Source organism: Gymnoscopelus microlampas, assembly GCF_963454915.1.
Source record: "Gymnoscopelus microlampas genome assembly, chromosome: 12".
In the NCBI taxonomy this organism is placed as follows: Eukaryota; Metazoa; Chordata; class Actinopteri; order Myctophiformes; family Myctophidae; genus Gymnoscopelus; species Gymnoscopelus microlampas.
Genome location: NC_139949.1, coordinates 14,029,232 through 14,049,766, shown reverse-complemented (window position 1 = coordinate 14,049,766; position 20,535 = coordinate 14,029,232). Strand labels below are relative to the sequence as shown.

At 41.8% G+C, this 20,535-nt stretch overlaps 1 protein-coding gene across 1 annotated transcript; it reads right to left on the bottom strand.

The window, feature by feature from the left end:
- Window positions 1-138: 138 nt before the first annotated feature.
- On the bottom strand, window positions 139-20,265 carry LOC311056877 (four and a half LIM domains protein 1-like). Its single transcript, XM_084073716.1, has 6 exons — window positions 20,179-20,265; window positions 6,611-6,790; window positions 5,726-5,900; window positions 4,566-4,735; window positions 2,052-2,238; window positions 139-1,047 (listed from the first exon to the last, which is right to left on the bottom strand). Exons 2-6 carry the CDS (start codon window positions 6,764-6,766, stop codon window positions 896-898), a joined length of 840 nt encoding a protein of 279 aa, XP_083929842.1. The 5' UTR covers window positions 6,767-6,790; window positions 20,179-20,265; the 3' UTR covers window positions 139-895.
- Window positions 20,266-20,535: the final 270 nt, after the last annotated feature.

Sequence of the window (20,535 nt, the reverse complement as noted above, 5' to 3'; positions counted from 1 at the left end):
ACACACACACACACACACACACACACACACACACACACACACACACACACACACACACACACACACACACACACACACACACTCTTTGCCATCAGCCTGACAAACTCTCACTAGCGAAGAGACATACACAAATTTGTAAAGTCTTCTTTATTTTAGTTTAGCAGTGGAGCAGAAAAACAATTAATCTAGGCATGCAGTCACTTAATCTTGTCCAAAGGTATTATCTTGTTGATTTGTGCAGTTATGTAATTACAACATCAGATATATATAAAAAGTGCTTGGATTACAAGTTGTCCATGTATACGCACAGGATTCCCCATACAATTTTGGCTTACACTTTCTGTAAGACAACACAAAATAATACCTCTATTGCAAATATAGCATTGTAACAAACATTTCACAGACTGCGTCTAACATCAAATCCACCCATACAAGCAATTGTCTTTCTTCTATTACAAGTTCTGTTGGAAATTATTCAAACAAACAAACTTTCAATCAATCTTAGATTTCCATACACAGAATGTTCAACAGTATTTCAATCCTCAGTTCAGTCATGTATAAACTCTCACTCAAAAAATGAAATAAAAACAACCATTAAACCTTTCCAGATCTACCAAATCTAGCTCTCATTAATATTGAAATAGAGACTGTTGGGCTTTTACCTTGGGGATAATAACAGGTACATGATACCTAAATTATACTGTACATAAATGTTGTTGCACACCGAAAATAGCTACAAACTCACAATGCAAAATGATGCCTTGTGAGTTTGTAGATCGGTTATTCGGTGCGTGACACCCGCTCACAACTACGTACAGTATACGTACATCAGGCTTAAGACATGGAATGATGAACAACGTAACCCACGCTACTCCCTGTCACCGTGTCTCCATCACTACTTGTTGGCACAGTCAGGACACAGGATGTCCCGCCCCTGGCCTACGAAGCGCTTGTTGGAGAGACTGAGGGAGCACCTCTTGCAGTTGAAACAGTATTCGTGCCAAGAGCTTCCCTCGAAGCTCACCACGTTTACGCCTTTGCCAAAACCTGCCAGGAGGAGAAAGGTGACAGAGGAAAAAAGGGATTTAAGACTATTTGACCATTATTCACTGGGCAGCCAAATTTGGTCTTAAGACCGGGTTGCGTACAGTACATGGTCAATTAAATTAGTCGTTTATGTCCTTTTCTGAATGTCTGCTTTTCTGTGTGTACCTATTTGTATGTGTCTATTTGTGTATTTGTGTGGTTGTCAGACAGTCTTTCTGTCTATTTGTCTGTTTCACATGTACGTCAAGTCGCCTGTCTGGTCAAATAATATTCTTTTAAGGCTTTTGTGCTTAAAACAAAAAGGTGTACCAGCGCCCTCTCATTGTCTGCCTCTGCAAAGCCTTGCACGTTTGTCTGACTGTCACCTAGCTTTGACTAAGGTCCCCGAGTTTCTTGGATAAGCATGAACTAGTTTCAGAAGAGGTCTGGTGGTGTTAAAGGATTTCCGTTTCCTCCTCACATTCCAGTGTTTACATTCCCCAGACACACAAAGGAGTGAAAATAGACACACATGATATGTAAATATCAGAGGCAATATAATCAATCAACAGCCCAAACTTGATCAAGTATCGTCTTTGCACTTCCTTTTGACGTTTTCAGTTGACAATACGATAGACCAATCAGAATAAGCCAAATGCTCCCTCCCTTTTGGACACAGGAATCATGCACCTTGTTCCAAGGAGAAAGCCTGGGGATGGAGTTTAGCAGTGGTGTAAAAGTAACTAAGTACATTTACTCAAGTACTGTACTTAAGTCAATTTTGAGGTATTTTTAATGCGACGCGTTGTGAGCTTGTAGATCGTTTATTTTCAAACATTTTAGTACTTTTACTTTTGGTACTTTAAGTACATTTTGATACCAATACTTTTGTACTTTTACACAAGTCAATTTTGAATTCCGGACTTTTGCTTGTAACAGAGTACTTCTACATTGCAGTATTGATACTTTTACTTAAGTAAAACGTTTGAGTACTTTTTTCCACCTCTGGGAGTGAGTTATCTAACCTGTGATGGGCTGCTGGCATCCACTGCACTTCTTGGCCACAACGGTCTTGTAGCAGTCGACGCAGAAGACCTGGTCTTGATGTTTAGTGAAGCTTGTCCCCGCCAGCGGCTTTGAGCAGGAACCACACACGAAACAATGGCTGTGCCAAGGCTGCTCCTGGTAGTTCACTCCTCCTGTAGTTATAGGCTGAAGGAGCAAAGGAGAGGAGAGATAATATGTTTACCATGTCCCCTAAAATTGCTATTATATTGCTAATGACTTATTACTAAATTACTACTATTGTTTTGAATGTACTTTAAAGATGAATGTTTTGGCTTTTATTGATAGGACAGTAGGCTGACAGGAAATGGGAACAGATATGGGGAGTGACATGCAGCAAAGGTCGGGACTCGAACCCGCGACACTCTGTCAGGCTACGCCACACATGGGCAACATACGGCCCGGCCCTTTGACCATCTTAATCCGGCCCGCCAAGTCCTCATAGAAAAACAAAATGACCCCCCCCAAGAATGACATTCTAAAAGGCTGCCGTATGTTAATGGTTTTGAGAACATTTTATTTAACTCGACTCCAATTAATAGTAATTAATATTTACCATTTGAGTACTATACCTACCTGCATTCCTCCATCCGTATGTACTCAAATGTTTTATGTTTATAATGTAACAGTGAAACAGTCAACCTTGAGTCCATATTCATAACATAATGCAATGTGTTTTATTAGTGACTTATGGAGTGGTGCATATCAGATAAGATAAGATACTGTATAAAATGTATAGGCTCATTTAAAAGTTGATACGGCATTGACGTTTTATGCAAGTAATCTTTTTATTGTAAGGCGTACACCAGAGTGATATAGTACTGTACAGTTCAGCTGAAACTTTTTCAGTTACAACATTTTGTAACTGAAAATTATTGTTGTGAAAGCAAGTACCTTATTGTAAAGTAGACTGGAATGTCTACCAAATTCATGCAGTTTTAACATAATTCATGTGTGTTTCAAGTTTCAATTCAATTGTACAAAACTTTATCGAAGTCAGTATGGCCCCCTGGAAATAAATCTTGCCCACCCCTGGGCTACACTGAGCCTAGGTGCCTGGACCGCTACGCCAGCGCCCCAGGCCTTTAATGTACTTTAATTCGAAAAACTGTAACATTTTCTTCACAGTTATCAAATTATTGTCAAGATAAGACCAAATCAAGAGCTTGTCCTGTTGTTTATATTTTCAAAGTACATTGGGACCACTTCATTCTTTCATAAAGGTAAACTGTGAAGTAAATCTGAATGTAGAACAGTCTGTAACGCTACTATTAACCCATTAAGACCTGAGGCGATTCTTAAAAATGTTTTCTAAATCCTAACAGTTTTTTGAAAAAAAGAAAAAAAAAACATTTTCAAGATTTTTCAAAAATAGCAGATATACAAGCTCATAGCGCGGCACTCGGTGCCGCGCTATGAGCTTGTAGATCTGCTATTTTTGAATAGCCAAATAAATCTTAAAGTGACACAGATGCGTTCCAGGTCTTAATGTTAAAGTCATACTTTTCAGCCTCATTTCCATTCATTGTCATAGTGGTGGCATGTCTGTAATGTTGACACTGCTTGCCAATGTTCTCCACTGTATATTATGGATGACGTGAGCTGTAGAGCCTGGTTTACTACCTCTACTCAGTGACACCTCTTCTGATATCACTGAGTGGTGGAAGAACTACTGAACTCCAGCGTCCTACAATATCCTTCACGCTCGCTCTGTGGTCTAAAGCCATATCATTATAACTAAACATCTCTACCAATGAAAACCTTTGAGATGCATACTTTTACAAGTAGGCACTCAGATTTCTCTGTCAATACAGAGAGTCTGCAGTGATGTTTTATTGCTTCTTCAATTGAAAACATTGACCAACTGTAACTCCTTATACTCTGGCCTCTGTAAAAAAAAAGCTATTTCCCGCAACTGGTACAGAATTTAGGTGCCAGACTACTAACCAACACTAAGAAACGTGATCACATTACACCCATCCTAGCTGCACTTCACTGGTTAGATTAGAATAGATTTTAAGATGTTACTGATAACTTTTAAAGCCCACCACCAGGGACTGACCCCAGCTACATCATAGACTTGGAGCCCCCTTATGAACCTGGGCGCTGCCTTAGATCCTCGGGTAAGGCTCTCCTTAAAGTCCACACGTCTCACCTCGTTTTTATGTGTTGATTTTATGTATGTTGTTTTAACCTGTATGATTATTATCCTGCTCTTTTTTCTGTAAAGCATATAAATACATCCATTATCATTATCATTAGTTCTTCTTTAAGGTGCCCCTGGAATAAGGCAGTTATTCCTTTTGCTTAAGTGCAGTTACTCACTATAAAGACGTTTCTACAGCAATCATTCGCTCCAAGACTGTGGCGACAGTGTAAGAATGTGAAGCAGGAAGTGGAGGAAGGCATAGGCAACACCCTAACCCTTAAGACAACACAGGATTATTGTGGTTTATAAAAGAATGTATAAAAACCTGCTTGCAGCCAGCGCAGTGCTTGGCAAACTTCCTGTCATGGCAGGGGCTGCAGTAGACATCGCTGCCTTTGGAGATGAAACTCAGGGATCCTATTGGCCGTTTACAGTGGCAGCAGGTGAAGCATTCGTCATGCCATGAGTTCCCTTTGTACTCCACGCTCTCAGTGCCTGGATGGGAGACACGACAGTCTGTTACTTCCAGCATCAAATAGTGGGGAAAAGTGTGCAGTGCAGCAGCCAAAGACACAAAGAAATGCAGAAAAAAAGGTTCTCTTTCCAAAATTGTTGAGGCTAATAATATAATTGTCTTCATATCTGGCCATATGAGCCATGGCATTATTATAACTTGTCTTGTTGTTGTTGCCTCAACCCATTAAGACCGGGAACGCGTCTGTGTGTCATTTTTAGATTTCTTTGGCTATTTTTGATTTTTTTTGTAACTAAAATCTTTGCTCCTGGGGATTCTACAAATGTCTTCTGCTTGAAAAAATATATATATTAAAAGATTTGCACAAATGTTCACGATTTTTCCAAAAATAGCAGATCTAGAAGCTCATATGAGCTTGTAGATAAAACAAAAATGACACGGATACTTTTCCGGTCTTAATGGGTTAATTGGTGAGGTTCTAAAGGAGGCAAAGCTGTCTAATGGGCCTGTCTGTCTGTCTGTCTGGGGCCTATCTCACAACCCACTAGACCAGTGAGAGACAAATTAGTTGTGCACGCTATCGGTATAGCCAAGGAAGTACATCCATGCATTTTTACAGCGTGGCTCTGTAGGCTCCCGTCTATAATTGGGTTTGTCTGTCTGTCTGTCTGTCTGTCTGTCTGTCTGTCTGTCTGTCTGTCTGTCTGTCTGTGTGTCTGTGTATTTGTCTGGAGCTAATCTCACAAACCTAAAAAAAAATGTTATCTTATGCACACTATAGGCCAAACAAATCCCTCCACACATTTGTTATTTTCAGATGTTTTACATTGTTTTGAAAGTTTTTAATGGAAGTCAAAGGGGGGTCGACTCAGGCTGAAACCTTGCCCAAATGTGGAGTTATATGCCATAGATACGTAATAGCTGACTGAGGAGATTGACCACACACCGTTATTAGCCCCCCATTATGTTTTTGTTTTAGTTTCTCTTTTGTCAGTATGGTGCAGCCCTACCAGCCAGAATAGGTTTGTAGCAGCCGTGGCATCGCGGGGCGTCCTCGCGAGAGCAGCACTTCCCGCACATGATGCGGTCGTCCTTGGTGCTGAAGGGCTCCTTGGCCAGGTTCTTGTAGCACTTGGTACAGCGGAAGCAGTCCTCATGCCAGTATTTACCTTTATGGCTCAGCTCCTGCGGGGATTGAGAGGGAGGTGAGGAAAGGGAGCAAGATAACTGAGAGAGGGACAGATATAGTGAGAAAGTCAGTGGTGGAAAGTAACTAAGCACATTTGCTGGAGTATTTCAAATTTTCAGTACTTTTACTTCTACTCCATTACATCTTAGAGGCAAATATTATGCTTTTACTCCACTACAATTATTTGAAAACTTAAGTTACTAGTTACTTTATAGATTTGGATTATTATTAATACAAAACATACATTATATATACACATTTTGGCCATTTGAAAATAGCCGATTTACAAGCTCACAATGCGTCGTGATGCGATGCATTGTGAGCTTGTAAATCTGAGCTTGTAGAAGATTTTTATACAATTACAAACTTGAAATGGGAGATTCTGCATAATGAGTACTTTTACTTTTGGTACTTTAAGTATATTTTGATGCCACTACTTTTGTACTTTTACTCAACTACATTTTGAATTCCGGACTTTTACTTGTAACTGAGTATTTCTATATTGCAGTATTGATACTTTCACTTCAAGTAAAGAAATGTAGTACTTTTTCCACCACTGGAGAAAGTCAGGAAATCATAGCGAAAGAGAGGGAGGAAGAGAGAGAGAGAGACAGAGAGAGAGAGAGAGAGAGAGAGAGAGAGAGAGAGAGAGAGAGAGAGAGAGAGAGAGAGTGTGCGTGTGTAACAAGGTAAAGTGAATAGCAACCTTCGACTCCACACTGATGGGTCGACGGCACTCTGCACAGGTGTTGGCACAGAACTTGGCATGGCAGCGGACACACACGGGTCTGCCTTGACTCCTGACAAACCTCTTCCCCCCGAGGTCGTCACGGCAATAGAAACACTGAGCGCTGTCCGACATGACTGCACTGGAGATGGCTCACACCTACAACACACACACACACACACACACACACACACACACACACACACACACACACACACAGAAAGAGAGAAAAAGGACAGCAGAAAAGTTAATTCCTACTCAGCCCAAAGTTGCTGAACTGTAGCCTGGTTCCAGACGAATCTGCCATAGCAAAAAAAAATTGCCCTTGGCAGATTAAGTCTGGCCCCTCTCAATAGAGATTTTACTTCTCTCCCTCCGAAGTTGTGAGGGACCAATCAGAGCCCAGTATGCAAATATGGGGCGGGTTTATCACCAGAGGCATTTTTTAAATTTGACCCTCGGAAATGCAGGTTCCACACAGAGATTCCAGACTCATATCTACTCAGTGATATTAGTCTGGCCATGCCAGGCTAGCTGAACTGATCTAAAAGCAAATAAGTATCCATGCAGAATGAGCACAAATTGGAAATGATCCACCAACATAAGAAGTTATATTTAATTCATAAAGTACATTTCATATGGCAGTCCAAGATGGCACTCCCACAGTGCTCAACAATACATTATAATAATGTAGTCATTTGATTCAAATCAATGAATTATTATGTTGAAATATTAACTGAAATTGAATCAAAAATACATATTATAATTTGTATAATTCATGTCTTGTTTTGTGAGGGGTGGGGGGCAAGCGGACTGAGATTTCTCTGTCTCTGTCTCTTTTAATTCCTCTCTCTTTCTTCCATTTCAGTTCCACCGAACTCTCACTTCTGAGAAGATTTTCTAAACTATAATAATGTCTAAACTAATGTGTCTCAACGGGGCGGTACAGCCCCCCAGGGGGCGTACAGAGAGGTTTGGGTATTTTTTAAAGGGGGGCAATACTAACTGGATACTAAGTGGATACTTGGAGATACGTAAAATCTGATATGTGGAAATCAATGAGATGAGATGTTTTCTAAATGATATAAGCAACACAATATACACAATGAAATTAAACATGAAACATTTTAATTGGGTGTGGGGAGCGTTTTGGGACCTGGATATTGGATAGGGGACACTGACCCAAAAAAGGTTGTTAAACACAGTTCTAAAGTAAACCATCAGGCCAAAACGCTACCTAAAGCTACCACAAAGGGGCAGTGCAGCTATATTTTGCAGATGAAAGAAAAACACATGAATTGCACACACACACACACACACACACACACACACACACACACCCACACACACACACCCACACACACACACACACACACACACACACACACACACACACACACACACACACACACACACACACACACACACACACACACACACACACACACACACACACACACACACACACACACACACACACACACACACACACACACACACACAGTCAGTGCTGTAATATTTAGGCTAGTTTAGTGTTGATAGTTTCCCAATTTGACAGAAGGATATTACATCTGAAATATTACTAAAACAACAGTGGTTGCTATAAATGGGCTGCTGAATAAGCATAGCAACAAGGAGTGCTAACTGTGTGTTCCTATTTCTTTGCATCCTTCTGTGTGTATTTCTATCCATGTTTCCATATGTGAATGATTAACGTCGGTCGTCACCGTGCTCATTTTATGAGCATGCTGTCATGACGTGCACCTGCACGATGAATATCACTATCATTTACCTCAAGCTGACAGGGCAGGGCCATAAAACTGATGCATTGCACAGTAAACCTGAGAACAATCGATTCTAGAGGCGGACAAATGGTGGAGGCTTGAATCATGTCGATGACAGAGCAAGCTAGAGGTGAGGTCAAGAGGTATGACAGAGATGCCAACCTGAGTTCAATGAAACCTCCCTATATTGTACAGTTGAGCAAGCCGTCATGGGACCCAGCAATTGGGGATGTTTATTTTCGTTTTCGTAACTTCTTTATTTGAGGCACAATTCAGTGGCTTTTTCAACCTTTCAACATTTGATTCAACCCTTGTTTGAGGTCCCACTTCCCCCTCCTACTGCGTTATGGTCAGAAATGTTTGCATAATCATATTGTAACCGCTAATTTCCCCTTTCCTCATTCCTATTTCATATGAATCAGCAAAATACAAAAAACTGAACAGTTCTCAACCCCACACTGTAAAATCCTGAGCTTTAACATAAGAATGAGTTCAATTAAGTCTCAGGATTTTGCAGTGCATTCCTCCTGGTTAACCAGAGTAGTGCTGATTGTCATTTTCTCCATCTACTCAGGTAATTATAACCATTTAAGCCCTACATACTTCTACTATCCAAACTTGTTTATCTTGCTATTAACTTGTTTAACTTGCTATTTTCACAATTTAAAGTGGTCAAGAATTGGACACCAGGGTAGAATGCTGCTATACCTGATTGCATAGATTCTATGCAATCAGGTATAGCAGCAGTTTGCCTCCCCAGAAGCACAGTTGAGAACACTGTTCCAAAGCATGGGTTTTCAACTGATTGTGAACCAGGAACCACCACCCTGACTAAGAATCAACCTGGGGACCACTGTTGTGTTGGGTGGGGAATCTGGGGATATGGGCTAAGATGAGTTTTTTGTTAACACTTGATATGCATCCTGTATCTATAATGCATTATAAACATTGCTGCTTAGAACACTGTATAATTATAGTTATAAAAACTCATAAACACTCATCATAATGCTTTATAACACTGTTCAACCAATGGTCCATGGACTACTAGTGGTCCATGGCATAATTAGGTCTGACTCTGCAGGTGGTCCATGGGGGGGGGGAATAAAATGTAAATACATAAATTATACCTGTTAAATGTATTAAAATATGTTTTTGATTAGTATTTAATAGGTGTGGAGTGGGGGGGGAAGCTATAGACGTGGTGTGAGGGGGAAAGCTTAAAATTAAATGATGACTGTTAAGGACTCGATATGATTTGTTTTGCACGATACTTCCTCTTCTTGAGATTCAAACTCCCTTTTCTGTGGAACTTCTTGACCTCCGACTTCCCAGTAAATGACAACATTGACGCGTCATCTTAGGTCACCAGGTCATTTATTGCACTGTTTCTCAACTAGTGGTCCATGGACCACTAATTACAGGTGGTCCAGGTCTGTCTCTTCTTAGCTATAGTGGTGGACAGGGGCACAGTCTTGAAGGCATTTTCTGGCCCTCCCCAGAACCACAGTTGAGAACACTGTTCTGTACATATTCTGCCAGTGTGGAAATACCACTCTCACAGTGATATGTAGTTACAAAAGGTAAAAATCCATTTGTTTTTTTGCTGTAAGCTCTGTGAATTGTGTCTGACAACTCATCCAGACCTTCACAAGTGTTTCATAATGTGCCTCTTGACAGAGTCTGAGGACATGTCAATGAGCTGATCCTCTTTTGTATTAAGCTTGAAGTACTTTTGATATTGAAGTATAAGCCTCCTCAAATGGCCACTGATTTACCGAGTTACTAAGTTTCTACAAAATAAAACAAAATAAAATTATTCTGAAAAAAACAAAAAAGAAACGTCCCTTTCCTACATTACATACATGCAATATCTTCACAGACCACCAGTGGTCCACAGGCCACCAGTTGAAAACCCCTGTTCTAGAGAACAGGCAGTGCTGTCTTTTGCATTATGGAGTAAAATACTCTCCAGGTGGAAATAAAAGCTGTTCAGTTCTGCACTCTTGCTAACTGGTACAGACACACAACTGTTGTGTGGTGCATGTAAATGTTTGCTTTGATCAATCTCACATGATGTGAGATTGATCAAAGCAAACATTTATTCTCTCACTGGGGTATAAGAATTGTATTGGAGTTGTTTTTGATACAAGGAAGTGCCCAATATTTCACGACACAGCAATGTATGTAGGGAGCAATTTCCCACACCACAGGACAAGGCAAATAATCAGCCTCCCTAAAATACAGCGTCCCACATCACCTCCCTAAACATAGGGCTTAAATCATCACTTTCATTACCATCAAACTCAAGACACGGACCTCTGATTACAGGGTTGGGACTCATGGTGAATTAACTCAGTGACAAATTGAAACTGAGGTAACCACACATGCACTCATGCACGCACGAACGTGCGCACAACACACACACACACACACACACACACACACACACACACACACACACACACACACACACACACACACACACACGCACACACACACACACACACACACACACACACACACACACACACACAGAGAGAGATGGGAGAAGGCTGTGGTTTGAGTTTTCTTCCCACACTAAGTTCATGCTCGCTGACCATGTGGAATTCTCCTCAATTGGTGTGAAAAATGTGTGTGTGTGTGTGTGTGTGTGTGTGTGTGTGTGTGTGTGTGTGTGTGTGTGTGTGTGTGTGTGTGTGTGTGTGTGTGTGTGTGTGTGTGTGTGTGTGTGTGTGTGTACTCAGGTGAGCAGCACATAAAGGAATGCCAGGTATGACTGATGTGGTCAGATTCGGAATGCTGACAGCTCTTAGACAGAATCAGAAAACTCACTCACTCACTGTCACGCGCGCGCGCACACGCACACACACACACGCACGCACGCACGCACGCACGCACGCACGCACGCACGCACGCACGCACGCACGCACGCACGCACGCACGCACGCACGCACGCACGCACGCACGCACGCACGCACGCACGCACGCACACACACACACACACACACACACACACACACACACACACACACACACACACACACACACACACACACACACACACACACACACACACACACTTCTGATATGAACCACTCCCTACAAAACCCTCAAAACCACAGTTCTCTCCCAACCACTTCCCTTTTCACTGGGACACCATGTGAGCAGAATGCAGTCCATACAGGGAAGTTCAGCTTTAACCACTTAAACCCTGTATTCCTAGTAATGCAGACAGACCTGAGTTACAACTGTACTTGAACCGCTTTTTTCAGTCTGCACCAAATCACTTCGCCAAACATTGCCAATCTACAAGCTGAGTTAATCATTCCAGCGACCTGCCACTAATATAATACTACAGTAATTCATAGCTACATATTTCCACAGGAGGTTTGTTGGTTGAAAGGAAACTTGTAGGGAAGGTTGTAGATTTGCTATTTTTGAAAAAGTTTGAAAAGATTTTACAGTGTTTGAAATCACAAGTTTATAGCACGTTGTCTTCAAGGTTGTGACCTTGAAGATATTCTATTCTATTTCTATTTTTCAATTTATTTTTTATTTACAATAATGACATGCCTAAAATAGGGACGCCAGGTTCATAGTGGTTAAACTGGCACACTAATCTAATGACATTGTTTTTGTTTGTTATGTTTTGTTATTTTTACAATTCTTGGAAAATGGTCAGAAATCAGAAAAATCAGAAATGCATAATCACATTGTAACTACAATAGCTACTTTTCCCCTTTCCTAATTCCTATTTCATATGAATCAACAAAATACAAAGAATATCGAGTTACTGAACGGTTCTCAACCCCACACTGTAAAATCCTGAGCTTTAATATAAACACTCACGTATTAGTTTGTATTGGCCAGTGCGCTCAGTGCTATATATCCGAACGCACCCTATGAGTTCAATTAAGTCTCAGGATTTTGCAGTTAATTCCTGGTTAACCAGAGTAGTGCTGATTGTCATTTTCTCCATCTACTCAGGTAATTATAACCACTTAGGCCCTATACTTTGTCATACAACAAATAGCAAAAATATCCAAACTTGTTTATCTGCTATTTCCACTATTTAAAGTGGTCAAGAATTGGACACCAGGGGTGAATGCTGCTATACCTGATTGCATAGAAAACTAGCAGTAGTTTTCCTCCCCAGGACCACAGTTGACAACACTGTTCAAAAAACAGGGGTTTTCAACTGATTGTGAACCAGGAACCACCACCCTGACTAAGAATCAAGCTGGGGACCACTGTTGTGTTGGGTGGGGATATGGGCTCAGATCAGTGAAAACCTGTAAATTAGGCTTCATAAGACAGCTCACACTCTTTTCTCTACCTGCCAAGTCAAGTCAACAGAAATGGAACAATCTGTCCGTTCAGAGGATGGAGATTGTTTCCAAACCCATCCATCACTCCTGTTCTCACTTCCACTCCCACTTCCCAGGTTCTGAGTGAGCATTTCCCTTCCCGATGCAGGCCGAGGCTCAGGCCACAGGACAGTTGTGTTGTTAGGGTGACGTAGGGTCTGTATCCATCAACATTCCAGCATGCAAACAGCCTTTTCAAAGCGCTACACCGCTATCGGCATCGTCCATGTTATCTGATTGTCACGGGATACAAACAATGGCTGCCAGGAAATGAACCCGTATCCAAATACGTAGCCAAGAGGAACGGAGGGCAGGTTTCACTGACATGAAACGCGTTTGGAAGGGCTATGTTGACGCATGTTTTGCTCCTCTCTTTTCAGTTCGAATACCCTCAACGATTCTGCCTCCTTTCAAGAAAACGCTGACGCCTCCTTTTATTTCGTTTTTCCTGTAAAAAGTGGAGAGTGGGCGGACAATTCCCACATGTTTTTCTTTTATCTTCTTTTAAGAGTGTGGACATTTTTGAGGTAGAGAGAGAGAGCATGTGTGTGTGTGTGTGTGTGTGTGTGTGTGTGTGTGTGTGGGGGGGGGGGGGGATTGGCTGTTTTCAGAGTTCAAGGTTTAGCCGTCTTGGGGTACTCGTGGAATCTGGAAGCGGGCGTCTCAAGTGGGGTGTCTTTCCTTCTTCCATTCCCGTTATTCAAACTACCTGCTCTGAACACTTTGATCTATAATCAAAGTGAATATCAGTGTTGAATGTGAAATGAAGTCCTGTTCCTGTGCTGACGGCTGGGACCTTTACTTCACATCATCACACAGCCCAATCTGGGACGTCCTAGGAAAGCAGTATCAGAGCCAAGGGCAACACTGCATGTGTGTGTGTGTGTGTGTGTGTGCGTGTGCGTGTGCGTGTGCGTGTGCGTGTGCGTGTGCGTGTGCGTGTGCGTGCGCGTGCGCGTGCGTGTGCGTGTGTACTGTGTAGATGTATGTGTATGTACATGCACATGTATTTTAGGCTGCACATGCAGCTGCTTGCATTCGTCTGTGTGAGTGCTGTGGTTTGTAGCTGCTGGTGCTGGATTCATAAGAATTCAACAAAATGTCTTCTTTCACTCTCTCTCCTTCTTTGACTCGTTGTCTTTCTCACTACTCACTCTCTGTCTCTCTCCGTTCTACCCCTTGATTTTATTTATTGTCACTCGTAAAGTGTCCCCCAATCCATCCATACCCCAAACCAGCCACATGCAGAGATGTGTAAGAATAGCACATGGAGAAGAGATGACATCATCTCATCTGGCAGAGGACAACCTCCAACATGTTTGGAGAAAGAAAGAGAAAGAGAGACAGAGAGACAGACAGACAGACAGACAGACAGACAGACAGACAGACAGACAGACAGACAGACAGATAGAGAGAGAGACTCACAGACATAGAGACAGACAGACAGACAGACAGACAGACAGACAGACAGACAAAATGCTTTTATTTATTTGACAACAAATGTTTCCCATGCCAATAAAGATCCTTTGATTTGAACTCAAACACACACGCAAGCACGCACGCACGCACGCACGCACACACACACACACTCTCATTCTCTTAGCTTTTGTTTCCTCAGCTGGACACAACAGACACAGAAATACATAAGAGAAAAAAACAGAGAGACAGAGAGAGAGAGAGATTGAGACAGACAGACAGACAGACAGACAGACAGACAGACAGACAGACAGACAGACAGGAAGAGAGAGGGAGACAGCCAGAGAGAAAGACAGACGTAGAAATACTGGGATAGAGATTCATGCAGGTGCGCAGGTGATAAATCAGATGGAGAGACAGCCAGCCGGCCAGCCAGACACAGACACAGACACAGACACAGACACAGACACAGACACAGACACAGACATACAGACAGACAGACAGACACAATGACAACTAAAAAAGCATGACAAGGCAGTCGTGATGTACAATGTAGACCAGTGCACCCATCCAGCTGAGGAAACAAAACCTGTGTGTGTGTGTGTGTGTGTGTGTGTGTGTGTGTGTGTGTGTGTGTGTGTGTGTGTGTGTGTGTGTGTGTGTGTGTGTGTGTGTGTGTGTGTGTGTGTGTGCACTGACTGTGCCAGCTCCACCATTCCGGCGGAGACTTCCTGTTTCTCGACTTTCCACTACATTCTTCAACGATAAGCTAATGCCAGCACACATACACATTGTACGCACGCACGCGCGCGCACGCGCACACACACACACACACACACACACACACACACACACACACACACACACACACACACACACACACACACACTATACAGAACCCTGTTGGTCACCGTGAATTCTCTAAAGACTAGACTTAATTGTGTTTCATGTACTGGCCATTGCTAAATGTGTCTGTGTAAGCAATGGACTGATGTCTGGACTCTGGAGATGAACACTGGCTATAGAAAATGGACTAGCTATTACATTATATTTAACAACTTCAACCCTATAGCGCCCCGTCCCTATTCTGGGGTGAAAACTTGTGGAAAAGTGGACTCCAGTCATTTAAGTATACAGTACAGTACACTGTAGGGTTTAAGTTGAAGTCATGTTCACTTTGTTTTGTGTTACAGGTTTTTAAAGTCCTGTCCTCTCCATGCAAGGTTGCCCTTACATAAACTTTGTATTTGACAGGGTTTCAAGGTCCCTGTACTTGATTTGTGCGTGTGTGTGAGATGAAATGTTATCTGCCTCCATAATATCGTATTGATGTATTGGTCCCAAATAGGTTCTATTTGAAAGCTTCAATCCATAACGTTTATGTCCTATCCTGTATTTGAACCCACAAGTCTCCTGCGAGAGAGACCACATTTCTACCGCCCCACCAAGACAGAATCCCCTCTAGGGGAGATATTGCGCTTATGAGCTTGAGGCAGTACTTATTGTCAACAAGTAGGTGTCCTATCCAACACCAGGGCGTACAATTCTCAACGGAAGAGTAGGGAGACCACATACAATTGTATTGTATTAACATATTCTACCATACATACCATTTTATTCATTAAAATAACTCCTGGATTGTAGCTATAATAGCGAACGGTTAGACTGGCTTTAGGAAAAGTTGGACAGTGAGAAACGTTGAAATGGAGAAGCCACCAAACTACTGACAGGCACAAATAGGGACACTTTTCTTCAATTTGAGCTATTGATGGAATAGTAATGACAGCCCATGGAATGATGGGTGTGGAAAAAATGCACTTGAAGGAGTGTCTGAAAGAATTTTACTAGTAGTAGTTGATTAATGTCTTTTTCCCCTTTAGACTTAACTTTCCTTGAGGATTATTCAGGTTTTTCCGATAATAATGTTACATAAGCATAATAGTTTATCACAACATAACAATTTCCATTTGAAACATAGCCTCTACCAGAGAATGACCCAGGCGTTAATAAAACATCAGCAGCTTTCTGGTACTTCCCATTTCAACTTTGAAAAACTAGTGCTTAACACTTGAATTTCAGTAGTGTGTTCATTTAACGTGTCCATCTTGTAAAGATGTCTCTCACATCTCTCACAGTTGACCACTTTTAGCCATGGCATCCCTATTGTCGGCATGTATTTATAGGCAAACATTTTCGTTGGGGCGCTGCGGGGCGAATAATTTCTACTGTGCCGTTTTTGCTGCATTTGTACTCAATGCACACAAAGAACTAGAATGAAAGGACACATCCCAGACAAAAGCCCTCGTAGACCACAGCCAGATACCACACAGATTTATGTCTTGTAATGTAAGACCAAAGGAACGCATCATGTTGCTGCAGTACAATAGACTAAGCGTAGCCGCTGTGTGAATCAACAGACATGATCACCTTAACAGATGTGGATCCACTGTGGAATGTCAAGCATACACTGTGGACTAGTAACTCACTGTGAGTTTGTATGACCCTTGGTGAGTTAATACCACTCACTGTGAGTTAGTAAAACTCACTGAGTTAGTAGCACTCACAGCAGACCCTCAAAACACACAGGAGCCCCCCAGGACTGCGTTCAGAACCCCCTTCTCTCCCTGTGCAGTACACCAATGACTGTGTGGCCACGCATAGCTCCATCTTTGTTTGCTGATGACATGACAGTGATAGGCCTAATCATGGATGACGATTGGACAGGAGAGAGGTGACACAATGGTGCCGGGGCTCTCAATGTCAACGAGACCAAAGTGGCTGATTGTGGACTACAGGAGGTCAGGCAGAGAGCAACACCTCCATCCACAATAAGGCGCTGCGGTGGAGAGGGTCAGCTATTTCAATTTCCTGGGAGTCCACTCCACATCACTGAGAAACGTATCTGGGACATAGATAGATAGATAGATCTTTATTGATCCTGTGGGGGAAATTCAGTTGCCAAAGGCAGTAGAGCAGTAAAACAAAAAAGAAGAAAAATAATAATAGAACACAGGGCAGATACAGAAGATTCAGCTGGATAGCAACCAATAGATAGATTCTAAGAGCAGTGATATGAAGTATATAAAAGATACTAGGAAAGTAGTGACAGACACCAGGCTTACTACAGAACAAAAATAACTTGCCTAACACTCCACACCTGGATTACATATGCACAGTAAAGTACATATATTATATATATATACTGTATGTACATTATTTATCATAGAAAAAACATGGAGTGGTTCAGATGATGCCAAATGGAAAGTGGCTCCGCAGCCATAAGGCTGGCAGAAGACTGCACCACCTGGACAATCTCACACATGAATGAACTAGCCAAAGTAAAGAAAAATAGGCTTGAGAAACACAAATATCCCCAGCCCTGACAGCCCTGTTGTTTGTTGCCTAGGGTTGATGCTTTGTTGGAAATTGTCCTGGGCCAATGCAACTCCCTTCACTCCATTCAGTAAGGGAGTAGGTAGGAGTGGAACAAGTGGATAAACGTTAAAACCACAAGAAGCACAGCCTAGAAGGCAAATAGTGCAATCGGATTAATCGGTGACATTTATCCATGACAACGTGTCTGTTTATTGTCCATCATCTTCCAACAGACAATACAGCTAGACGACACCCATACGCCATGTGAGGGAACGTGTGGCCACAGGTGTCAGGAGTGATTGCACAAGGTGTTGTCGAATATGTTACCGCTCGTATCTCTCTTTGTGTCATAACCTGAATGTTGTCGGTGCCAGCGGGGAATTGATTAATTACAACAAGTCCCGGTCTGTCACACAGTACAATACTCTGTGTTCATTTAACACTGAGTGTACAAAAGTAATCAAATCGGCTCTTACAGCTCTGTTTGATTACATTGGTCCACTCACTGAGGTACAAATGGATACATTATTAACACTTGGCTTTTACTGTACAGAGTGGGTTAATTTTGCCTTCATAATTTTGTTTTGTAGTCTATCAGAACTACTGGATTTGAACAGAAGTTATGTTGTAGTATTAGGGAAAGTAAAATAGCTAGCTGTTATGTATTAAAATAAAAAGAACATACTAAAAGGGCCCTGGAAAGTTTTCACAAATACACTTTTATAGATTTTGGTCACTCATATATTTTCTTCCAGAAATGGGTCACCATGGTATATACCGTATATTTGGAAACTAATCAACCTTAAGAAAGAAAAAGAAAAAGAGGGGGGGAAAGTGTTTTTCTAGCATACTCTACTGTTTCCCAGAACCCCGGAGCCAAAACATAATGGAGTTAGTTAGATGTGAAGTCAGACATGCTGTATAAAGCTTTATGGGTTTATGGTGTTATTTTATGGGGCTGAGCTCATGGTAATTCATTTAGCATGCAGGATGTGTGGCCAGGAGAGATGTTTTGTGTCTGTGCGGTAGCAAGAGGTGAATCACACATGAGTCTTGGGTTACTTCATTTTGTGTGTGTGTGTGTGTGCGCTCACTCACGCGTGCCAATTATGTTCTGAGAATGGAAAGGTGATAAAATTTGGAACATTTTGCTCTCTCAGACTTAAAAGTCTCGTTTAGGGTTGGGTTTGGATTTATAATGTGGTTCATGTTAATCTCTTAAATGTTAGTGGTTAAGATTGGGCATGAGCCGGGGTGTTATGGTTACAGGGACATGAGACTGTGTGTGTGTGTGTGTGTGTGTGTGTGTGTGTGTGTGTGTGTGTGTGTGTGTGTGTGTGTGTGTGTGTGTGTGTGTGTGTGTGTGTGTGTGTGTGTGTGTGTGTGGCGTGTGGCGTGTGGCGTGTGCGAGTTTGTGCGCGCGTGTGTGTGTGTGCAGTTATGGTTGGGGGTATTAGCTGCAGATTACTGTCTACTTTACTTAAAATCAAGTATAGTCAGTAATAATCTGTCAAATTAGCAAAATCTTGCTGCTGTTTGCATAGCCTATTTGGATGATTTTGGCTGCAACCCTGGAAATTGAAATGACAACTGGTTTACTCCCAAATCATAACTTGGAATAAGTAGGCAATACCTTCACAATAAACCACCATTTAATACTCTCAAATGTTCTTCCAAGATGTTAGTCAAAAAAAAATGTTTAGTTAATTCTACAGGGCTTTTCTGTTTTCTCCCCCAACAGCTAAAGGATTACAGTTATGTTTGTGCACCACTCAAACACTATAAAATAAAATACATTACATTTAATCTTCATTGTGCGTGTGTAGAGAAGGTCATGGCTGCTGGCTCACTGCTGTCTCCTTTTTAGAATAATGATAGGCAGGGGAACCAGCACTGAAACCATAACCCCTTGCAATTTACAAAGATACACGCACACACTTCCTCACAGTGAATGAAAAATAGCTGTAGAGGAATTTTAATTGATCTCGGGGATGCATTTTTTAGCCTCAGCGGTTCCATCCTGGGGTTGAAAAAAAGAGAAAAACTTAACTAGAAACAGATTTGGGGGTTAGACTTCCAGAAGTCAGCATGCAGCCAAAGACAGACAGACAGACAGCCAACGCCCCAGAAAGATTTAAGTCTAGTTCCCCCTCAGGAAATCAAATGCACTATAAATATATTAGAATATATTAACTAAGCTAATATATTCTCATATGTGCATTTCAACAATCCACTATCCAGACCCATTGCATAGGAAGCATGTCACTGTTGATCCTGCCTGTGTATGGGTCAATAGTTGTTGGAATTTGTTCACATAGGTATGAAACATTTGACACTGGCATCAATGTTGATGATGGGATGAATTGCATTGGAGCTGTCTGGTCAACAAAAAGGTTTATTTCTGTTACAAAATAAAATAAAAGAAAAGAAAAGAAAAGAAAAGACACACATTTTCACACAGCAAATAGGCAACCTATAGCCAAGAATTAGAATGCCATCATCTTTTACAAAAAATAAATGCTCGCAATGCACAAGAAAACACAATGCACAAGAATATATCAGGCTACCCTAGTGCAAGAACTAAAATAACATCAACACAACTTACCAGATCGGGGTTGTTGTAGGCAGCTTAGCTACGACAGCACGTTTGATCAGCGCGCCGCTCTCTGGTCCTGCGTTTAGTGAGCAGAAGTTACTCTAGTCTCGAAGTTCCCTTTGCTCTTGTTGACACAACGACGAACGGTAACCAGAACACTCGCCCCAAAACACACTCACCCCCATTTGTTTTTCCGCGGACCGCTCGCCCCCAGTGGTTCTTGTATTCTTGTATTTGTTTTACTGAGGAAAAGGCTAGCTAGATATACGTGTAGGGGTTGGCATAGTTTTACTGAGGTTAAGTAAAGGAATAAAGTTAGTTTATGCATAGTTTACTGAGGAATATACGTTTGGGAATACATCCGAA